Genomic DNA, 11,088 nt, shown 5'->3' on the forward strand with positions numbered 1-11,088 from the left:
AAAAATATGTTGAAATATTTTTAGTAAAGTAACAAATCCTTAAAATGGCACATAAAGTAAGCTTTAAACTTATTGGCACAAATTGAAATATCAACCTTATAGATTAGTAGAACGGTTATGGTGTTGATTTGGTAAATTTAGTACCGCACTCGTAATATATATAAACAATACACAATTTTATTATACAAAGCATATGCTATACGGTAAAGACATGTGTTGTTGGTTTATAATTACAAGTGTGTTGTATAACAGTATATGATGTGTGGAAATCAACTATTAATTGTCGTGTATAAGACTATAGCATGTGCTGTTAGTTCTAGTGTTGTATTTGTATTGTTGGTTCATAATTACAAGTGTGTTGTATGATAGTATGTGATGTGCTGGAATCAACTATTACTTGTGCATTGATAATTTATGTGTTGTATTTTTATTATATGAATGCATACAGTGTTGTGTGCTGTCTAATAGCACACGATATGTTGCGATGTATTGTCACGGTGTGAATTTTAAGATTAAGCACCGTAACGGCCGCCTATAGATTTTGTGTGTTTGTTTGGAGGATTGGATTTTAAATCTACTATTCATCTCATTTTTTTCCCCCAAAAATATCAAATCAAACACCTATTTTTTATTTTTATATTATACTAAAAATAAATTTTACATTCAAAACATCACATCAACACCTATTTATATCATATCATACAACTATTCAAATTCAAAATTTTTACTATTCAAATTCCAACTCAAAATCCAAACCCCCAAACAAACGCACCCTAAAAGATTTAAAAAAACACCAGCGCACCCGTGTGTATCGGGTCGGGTCGACCCTGAAAAAATTGGGTTGGGATTGGAAATATAAAGGCCACGTGGCTGCCTTTATCCACCTCACGCTTTGTTTTATGTCCAAATCGACCAGTCACAGTAGCTGTTTGTTCCTTCTTTAACAGGGCACTCAGCCGTTGAAGTGGACCTGTAACCGCTCAATTGCAGTCGCCTTCCCCCGCTACAATCTGCTTAGATTCCATTGGACTCCTCCAGCATCCTCCCGTTGCCGGTCACCCCCATCCTTCCCCAATTTTTGTTGCATTTTATACAGCCAACTGATAGGTCATCTTCAATTGAGACGGCAACATGAGCGGCGGAGGCGGCGGTTTAAGCAAGCTAGGGGTTGCGCTCACTGTGATTTTCGCAATTACGCTGGTGGCGCTCTTCGGTCAGCTATTCCACTTCCTATGGCGGCGACGCGTCGAGCAGCGACAAATATTGCGCGGCGGGGACACGGATCACCTCAATTTGTATAATTCTTCGTCAAATTCTTCTAGTTTCTCTTCGAAGGAGCTACTCTACTTCCTGTGTATTCGAGCGCAATCTCGTAATGCGTCTAACTCGGTAACGAGCTCTGGTGCGGTGGATGATCGGCGCCGGCGGCAGTTGGAGTTGGATGTGGAAGGCATCGATGTGGATGTGTTCCAAATCCAAGGGATGTTCGGACCTCCGAGATTTTTGTTCACTATAAAGGAGGAGGAGAAAGAAGACCTGGAATCGCCTGCAGATACGTCGCTGCACTCGGCCGATAGGTTGTCGAGGAAGATCGGAGATGTGAGTAGGAATTGTACGGAGAGTGGGAGCTTGGGTGCAGGGGAAGATGAGGCTGTGCAGCAGCTGAGAATAATTGATGATCAGGATACGACGCCGTTTTCGACTCCATGTGCTTCGCCTTCGTTTTTTACTCCGGCGACTTCGCCGGTCCACGAAAGGAGTCGGTCAGTTAGTCAGGGCAATTAGTGATTGATTCATTCATTGCAGGGCACAGGACAGCTAGCGTGATGACGACGTCGTTTCGGAGGTAAGTGTACGGATACTTGCAGCCAACACTGTGAATTAAATGGTCAGGTCAGACACCGACTTTGCAAGATTTTGTCGCTCTTCTTTGTTTGGGTAATTCTATTCTACCGTATAAATCTTTTTTCTTTCTTTTTTGTTTTAATGAAACAAGATCGTCTTTTTTTCGAATTTGTACAGGATGAAAATGTAATAATAATTTTTATTGGATCGATTTTGACTTAATCTCTCAGGTATATAAGACATATGTAAATATACAAAACTCTAATTTTATCATATTTATATTATTTATTATCTCAATAAATTTCAATTTTATTAGATTATTTGTTCTGCTACCGGAAAATTATAATTAATTATTCAAATTTATTATTTAAAATAATAAAATAATTCCAAAACATTGTAGCTGCGAGAATTGAAACATTTTTTCAAATATATATATGAATATTATTTTATACATAATAAATTTTTTATAAAATATAAATAAATATAATTAATTTAAATTAATTTTATAAAAATAAAGAGTTTTAAATAGAGATAAAAATATTTTTTATATAAAAAAGGATAAAAATAAAAAAAATTTGAATTTGTCCAACACATAAGATGTTAGAATTTAGTTAAATTGATTTATATTAATAAAATACATTTAAGATTAATAATTTTTTAAAAAAAAATTAAAAATGAATCATATTTTATATCTTATGTATAGATAAAAAATAAAAAAAAAAGTCATTGTAATCGAACTGAATAATAGTAATTGTTTTTTTTTTTTTTTTTGCAAAATTGTTCATAACTTTCTTATGGTTTCGAAACTCAGCATAAATCCTCTGTTTTACTTTATAAGTTGCATGACGTCCCATTATATTTTAAAAAATATTGCATTAAACCCTATTGTGGTTTTAAAACTCAACATATATCTCCACTTTACTTTAAAAAATTGAATGACGTTCCATTATACTTTAAAAAATATTGCATGAAACCCTCGTTCATGCAAAACATACAGATAAGAAATTATCTTCTCATGATACCAATGGTGGTGGGATTTCATGCAATATTTTTGAAAATATAAGGAGATGTCATACAATTTTTAAAGTATAGAGAGATTTTAGTTTGAGTTTCGAAATCACAGAAGATTTATGGATAATTTTAACTTTTTTTTTTCTTTTTTTTTTTTAATGGACGGATGTTTTTTTCTCGATTATGTCACCCCATCTCAGGACAACATATGATGATGAGGAGTGTTATGCATTAAAACTGACATTCAAATAAATTAGTGTGTTTGTTTGGGGATTGGATTTTAAATTTACTATTCATTCTAATTTTTTTTCCCAAAAATATGAAATTAAACACCTATTTTTATTTCTTATTAAACTAAAAATCAATTTTACATTCAAAACATCAAAACAATGCCTATTTATATCACATCATACAATTATTTAAATTCAAATTTTTTACTATTCAAATATTAAATCAAAATCCAAACCTCCAAACAAACACACTTTGGTTGATTTGAAATGGAAGTTGATTAAATTTTTATTTAAATAATATTTTAATTTTATATTAATGAAAAAATAAATAATTTTAATAAAAATTGTGTTAATTAAATAATAATGATTTGAATTTTAAATAATAAAAAAGAAATTCAAAATATCATTCTTTCATTTTTTATTATTTATTTTTTTAAATTTTTCTTTTACGTTTGTATAGACTTCTAGTAATTGATTTTCCGAGTGTCTTTCATATATTTATCAATTTTGACCGCTAGTAATTGATTTCTCTTATTTACTTGATTTGTCCAATTTGAAGTTATATATATAGTTTTAGATACATAATTTAAGAAATAATAATATTTTAATTATAATAGATAATTAAAAGTAGTGTAATAATTTTTTTTTCTGTTTAAAAATAATGATTTGATAATAAAATAAAAATATTGGTAAAAAAACTAAAATATTTTTAAAATAATTATTTTATACTTTAATAACTTAAAATACATATATATATATATTGTGGATGAATAAAATATGTTATAATAGTATTAATTAAGCAATATAGCAGGGTAAATTGCATCCGGAAATATAAGTCATTTAAATATACACTTTTTGGAAGATTGGATAATACTCCATCAGTCTCAAATCAAATACGTTATTTGGAGTTTTGTAATAAATTAAAAAATAATAATATTTTATTAGTTAGTGAAATTGTGTAAGATGTTTTGACATTTTTTTCTTTGATTTTATGTATAAAGTAATTGGATGTATAATTATATATTTGTAATTTAAAAAAAAATTAAAAGATATTTTGGTATTAATGTATGATTATTTTTTTTTAAAATAAAAAAATAATAATTTGAAGTAGGATATACGAAAATGATAAAAAAAAATACTTTGAATTGAGACGGAGAAAATATTTATTTTTTAAAAGAATTATTTTAATTTTTCTTATCTCATAAAATATTGCAACATACATTTTAATTTTTTATTATTTTCAAAAAAATTTAAAATTCCAAACTTTGATTGGATCCATGTTTGTGCTATGCCTTTGCAATGGTTTTTATTTTTTTTTTGGGACTTTTAAATGAAAAATTAAACATATTGATTTTGAAGCACAACAAATTACATAATTATATTATTATTTTTGTATGGCAGGTGAATTTGGAGGCGTTGGAGTTTAAACCCATGACCTCATGGTGATAAGTTCAGTCTCCACACCACCGGACCATCCCTTACGATGACACTATCCTACTATGTAATTATATTGTTGTAAGGTGTGGTTGTGTCAAAATGCAGTTTGTTTGGGGATTGGATTTTAAATGCACTATCTATCCCATTTTTTTTTCCCCAAAAACATCAAATCAAATACCTATTTTTTTTTTTTTATATTATATTAAAAATCAATTTTACATTCAAAATATCACATAACACCTATTTATATCACATCATACAACTATACAAATTCAAAATTTTTACTATTCAAATCCCAATTCAAAATCCTAACCCTGAAACAAACACACCCTTAGGGAACTATATATGGGTGCAGGTGAACGCATGTAGGTGTGGGTGTGTGTCCTTGATTTGATTAAATATTGTGTGGGTATCGAACCTGAAGGCGCGTTAGGCCACCAAGATCCAAACAGACATCATATCATATCGGGGAAATCTGATTGTGTTTTTTGTTGATTTCTTATAGGAATATTATTAATTATTTTATTTTTCTGAAAAATCAAATCAAATAAATATTATTTTATCCGTCTTACTTTTTGTGTTCAGTTTACGATAACCATAAAAATTTAGATGAATATAATTAGCAATAAGTAAGAAATATATTAAAAAAAATAATTATAATATAATATAAATAATTATATGTTAGGATATTAAGATTTAAAAAATTATTGATTATAAAATTTAAAATATCATTAATGTATAAATATTTTTCTTAAAATAAAAAAGACAAATAAAGTATCAAACAAAAATAACAATAATGGACAAATAAAGTGAGACAGATGAAATATTTAACGTATTAACATATCATCAATATCTATTTATATCACATTAATTAGTATTCCCACCGTCTACAAAATATAAATGAATATTTTTTTTTCTCCACTAAATTCGTACACTTTTTATTTATAGTAAAAAGTATTATGTACTCAAAAAACTATTACCAATCATTTAGCATACAAATAACAGTTTTATCACCACAAAATACCTTCATTTATATAAACCCTTCAATGAACTTTTCAAAATACTCTCACTTACTTTTTTACTTATTTTATTTTTACAATTAAATATTATTATTTTTTAATCTTCGTGTCCACATGCATGTACATAATTTTCATGGACGAAAAAAGTATTAAAATTTAATTTTTTACTATTTCAAAATCAAAATCCAAAAATCAAATTCACAAACAAACACACTCGTATATTTGTATGTAGGCAAGATCCAAACTGGTATCGATCAATCATATTAGGCAAATTAAATCACCATTTTCTCCAACCATGTGCCTAGGGGTGGAAATAGGCCAGGCCAGGCCAGGCTTTGGTTAAATAGGCTTGGCCTGTCTTAAAAAGATATGGCCTGAGCCTGGCCTACCAGCCTGAAAAAAAATATTTTTAAAGCCTGAGCCTGGCCTTTTTAAAAGCCTGGCCTGGCCTACGAGCCTGTTTAAAAGGCTACATAATAATTTATTATTATTATTATTATTATTTTTTTTTTGTAAATTTCGTACTATAAATAAAAAATAAAACAGATACAATTATTTATATTATATATAAAAAAATAAAAAATTCTATTTTTTAATGACAAAAATAATCATTTTTATTGCCATATAAAAATACAATATATTATACTAATAATTTGCAAAAAAACGTATATTACAATTCATTCAAATATATATATAATTATTGGGAATAAGTCATGCAAACTCCAGACAAAAGCTGATAGAAATTACTGCATAATGACATTAAAAAAAAAAAACAGTTTACATCAATCTATTGTCATTATTATATATAAAACTATTCTTATTTTATAATAATAAAAAATAATTTTATATAATAATAATATTATTATTAAACAGGCCGGCCTGTTTAGTAAATAGGCTTTTTCATAAGCCTAAGCCTATTCTGTATATATAAACAGGCTTTAACAAAAATCTGAACCTGGCCTTTCTAATAAATAGAACAGGCCAGGCCAGGCTTGATGTAGGCCAGGTCATAGGCCCCTGACAGGCCGCCTGGCCTATTTCCACCCCTACATGTGCCCCTTCAACCGCCAAGTCATTTGCATCAAACATCGCACTTGTTAGCATGATTTTGTTGTCATATAGTTCACTAGCTATAACTACCAAAAAAATAGTTTTCTACTGCAGTCGAAAATTCGTAACGAAAAGCCATTTTTCGTGCAATTTGCGTATTTGATATGCCTTAGTGATGACTTTTATCCGTAATGTATACTCGCGTAACAAATATTTTTTGCCAGACAACTTTTTGTAACTATTACTGTCGGTCAACGCTTTCTATGGCAGAGTTTTTGTACGATGTTTGTTACGAATTTTCTCTCGTAATCATAAGTCGGGCTTTTCGCGCGTGTGGAAGGACTTTCAGTCACGATATTTTGCACAAAAGTTCCTCGCGTTAACAAAAATATTACTATGACCGCTTGTCAAAGTATGCTTTCTTGCGCGTTTTTGTTACGTCATTGAACCTGTAATAAAAAATATACTTTCTTATGGTCACGAAACTGGCTGTAACAACAAACATCCAAGAAGCACTTTTTGTTACGTCATTTCATCTTTTTGTTACGTCATTGCATCCTTTTGTTACTTCACTAAACCGTTAAAAAAATTATCCCTACTTATGGTCACAGAAACGGTTGTAACAAACATCCAGAAATAACTTTTTGTTACGTCGTTTTATCCTTTTGTCACGGAAAAATAGCGTCTCATAAAAAATAGTGGTTGTGATGCAGTTGAAATTTGCATAACAAATTGATTTACTGTAATCTCCCTTATACCGAAACATATTCTATATACAACCATGCTATAAACATCACAATCGGCCATAATTGTAAACAATAAACACTATAAGGGAATCCCAACATAGGATATTAATATAACAGTACTTATTAGTCGATGTCCATCACCTAACAACAAAATAAATTATCCCATCAAACAAGCCTAGCAATATCTCCACTTCGACATTATGTTCCGCAAAACATAAGCATTTCAAACATCCAAACTAGTAATAAGCAAGTAGGGATATCCATCAATCCATAACCACAATTCTCACCGCACAAAAGATAACTCCAAATATCTATGCATCTAATCCATAGGTAGTTCACATAGTCATAACAACCCACCATCCAAACATTGCTATGACATGCAATCGATAAGGCAAACGAGGGCAAAACATTAAGGAATCGGTTTATATGCTTCAAGGTGGCGCATGAGCTGCAATTGCCAACAGAAGGAGGTTTAGTTTAAGTAAAATTTCTTTTAAATTTTGGAAGACAATACATGAAAGGTATGAAAGTAGATCCGTACGTCTTTGTAGTTCCACTCAATAGGGTCTTCACCGACAACCTCGCGAATAGTAGTCGCCCCAGCAATTGTCGGTAAAATAAGGAGTGTCTCTGGGAATGAGACGGATGTAACGAAGACCTTGACAATGGAAAGTGTCACATACAACATTCACAAGTGCAATTTTTGAGTATCTAGTTCGCCGTATATATCAACACACGATCAAACTGTATAACATGCCATAACACATTTGAAGTGTAAACTTCAAAACTCATATAGCACGACTATGTACATTCGGACATTTACTACAATACATGTTATTCAACCCATGAATTAGGCACTGAAACACACTACTTTCTAATTTCCAATGTGATTGCAACTTGAACTATAAACCAACCATCTACAAATAAAATCTAAGTAAAACAATATATCATGTACAATATTAAAGTAATAACTTCACTAATAATAAATCCTCATGGTTACCTCCAAATGGGACTGCTCCATGAATGTGTCATAGTATTATATCCCGTGGAGATTAGTTATCATTTACGCATTAAATATGAGCATACACCCATAGATGAGTTCGAGTTCAGAGTACTAACAATTGGTAAATGAAATTATATATTAGTGATCCTCATCACATAAAAAGCTGTTGAAAACAACTCGGGATTGCGTAGATACTCAATAATAAAGCCAACATTCATCAGTTTTGGGACTGCAATATGCACCTAGATAGTGTACTAGCAGTATAGCCATAAATAATGTCATGTGAACGATAAAAAATATAAGACCAACACAGAATCAACATAATACCAACATAGCCACTGCCCTTATGTTAACATACTACATATACATAATATTCTAACTGCCACATATGTCAAGTTCAATATCCCCGACTCAATAAAACCATGATCATCTACACTATGGGACCTAAGCGGTCACAACATCGACGATGTAGTATAAACATCATATTGAAGGATTTAAAAGAAAAACTTAAGGCACAATGCCACGAACCTGGTGCAGGGGGGTAGAGCAGAAGTCCCTCAGCAACAACTTTCTTCTTTTCAGTCCGAGATAATATAAGCATACGGGTGCCGACCTACAACAGAGATTGCAGAAGAGTTGAAAACATAGTTGGCCAAGAAGAGTAGCCTAAATTTGACACTGCATTGATTACTAGTTAACTTTAGGGTTTGACGACATCGTACCGTCATAGGTGATTCAGACACAGGCTTGAGAAGCTCAGAGCCCGTATCAATATGAGATGTGACCTCTCAAGGATATGTAGATTATAGTGAATTAATTATCTATTAAAAAAGCTCATGGGATACAATTGTGAAAAGTATGGAAATTACGACTACTTACAGATGGGTCAGTAACTGCTCTAGTGTTTCTGTGCATGAAGGCATACATATCAGCCTTGATGGATTTGAACTTAGCCATCGTTGCCTTCAACTCTACAAGTCCGTTCTGCATTTCTTCCCACCCTTGCTGGAATGCTACACTATTTGTTAAACCAGTTGCATCATTGTGGGAATGAGCTGAACTTACGGCGCTGTCAACCTTTGAGCGCTTCTTGCTCTTCCCCCCAGAGCCCATCGGTAAAGAGTCTTCCGAACAGTCAGAGTGTGCACTTTAGGGGGAATCTTGTTTAGCTCATTCTACAAATATGTCTATACTAAAGAAATCAAGGGAGACCGACCTTGCACATATTGTTATAGAGGTATTTAATGTCCAAATTGTATCAACATAGTGAATAAATTTATTATACCAATGTCTCCTCGGTTTTTTGGTTGTCTGCCCCCTTGCTTTGTGTCCGACTAGATAGTCAAATATCTAAATTGTCGGGGTCTTTCCCATTCTCCTTGATCTGCATCAATACAAGGCGTTCCGTCAATTGCAAAACCCATCAAATATGCAAAAAAAAATGTAGGGATGGAGCATAACATAAAAACAAAGAAATGTGGATTGATTACTTCATTGTAATAAAAAGTACCTCATCAGCGAGAGTCGTGAAGGACTTCCGCCCATTATAATGCGGTAAGCTTCTCTTCTGTACATTAGATACATTTTTCTTAGATTGAAGCTACATAAATACAAATTATTTAGTTCTCATCCTAGGACTGTGCAAATACAATAATAAAATTATTGTTCATCCCTATTGCATACCTTAACCTTTTTGTCCTGCCAGTACTTGACCAACTTCGACAACTGATCGGCCACGATCCAGCTTGAAGGAACCTTTATTAATGCTTCCTCGTCATCCTGGATTGGGTTGAAGTAAGTTGATTTGATGTTGTATTTTCAATACCTCCAAACTTCCCTTAAGTCAGCCAAGACCACTTCTCTGCTGAGTTTGGTAATCCGCTGTTACTTTTGTAGGACATTTGGCGTGGTTATCACCCCGTCCAAATAAGATAGTATGACATTAAATAAAACTATAAAAATTTAAAAGAATTTCTATTTAATGAATGTTGCATCACCTGAACCTCCATCCATGCACCCTGTCTCTTTGTCTCCGGTATTTCAGTAAATGTGGGTAATGTAGAGGTAGTCGAGCCCCATTGCGCACAATGACCCCAATAGAAGTCTTGTACTCATTTACGTCGGGTCCAACATTGCTTAAACCATCAGGCGATGTGAATAGAAGCATCTTGTGATCTTTCCCCCATCAATGTGGCATTTTCGCCACCCCTTTCCCTATTTTTCTTTGACGAACCAGTTAATACAAATAAGATATTACAGGCTATTATAAGAAGCGCATGTAAACATTCGTAATTACTTAATGCAAGACATAATCTATGAAAGATGATTTCCAAACCACTATCTGTTGCTATCCTATCCAAGTGTGCCATATCGCCCGCCTTGGCGTTTTCCATCGCCACAACGTCGGGGCCTGATTCCCCACCTAAGAAGGACATATCACTTTCTGCAATCTCCATGTCTTGTGTCAGTGGGATTTTTTCGTTATCTACTTATGTAGGGGGATTGTATCATCCTCATCCTGTGTCGGTGCATTTGCTTTAAAGGCAGCTAGGATATCTCTGGCATTATGTTCCTCTTGGGTTTAATAGGGTCAACACATTAAGGACATGCGTCAAGGACAAATAAGAACCAATCTACACAAAGAAGTTATGTTACCTCTGCAGGCCCCTGCAAATCCTGGAGCACTGCCCATCGAGCGAACGATGTCATTGGTTTGGTATAAGCACAAGCATTTCCCTATTTCTCCC

At 32.4% G+C, this 11,088-nt stretch overlaps 1 protein-coding gene across 3 annotated transcripts; it reads left to right on the forward strand.

Moving 5' to 3' along the window:
- The first annotated feature begins 908 nt into the window (after nt 1-908).
- On the forward strand, nt 909-4,689 carry LOC127264948 (uncharacterized). Of its 3 annotated transcripts, none has more exons than XM_051294559.1 (2): nt 909-2,075; nt 4,488-4,689. In XM_051294559.1, exon 1 carries the CDS (start codon nt 1,132-1,134, stop codon nt 1,783-1,785), a length of 654 nt encoding a protein of 217 aa, XP_051150516.1. In that variant the 5' UTR covers nt 909-1,131; the 3' UTR covers nt 1,786-2,075; nt 4,488-4,689. The 3 variants fall into 3 exon arrangements, with proteins under 3 accessions (XP_051150516.1, XP_051150517.1, XP_051150518.1); XM_051294560.1 differs by having other exon boundaries at nt 909-1,938; XM_051294561.1 differs by having other exon boundaries at nt 909-1,846.
- Nucleotides 4,690-11,088: the final 6,399 nt, after the last annotated feature.

Source organism: Andrographis paniculata, unplaced genomic scaffold (assembly GCF_009805555.1).
Source record: "Andrographis paniculata isolate CXL003 unplaced genomic scaffold, ASM980555v1 Contig71END, whole genome shotgun sequence".
NCBI lineage: Eukaryota > Viridiplantae > Streptophyta > Magnoliopsida > Lamiales > Acanthaceae > Andrographis > Andrographis paniculata.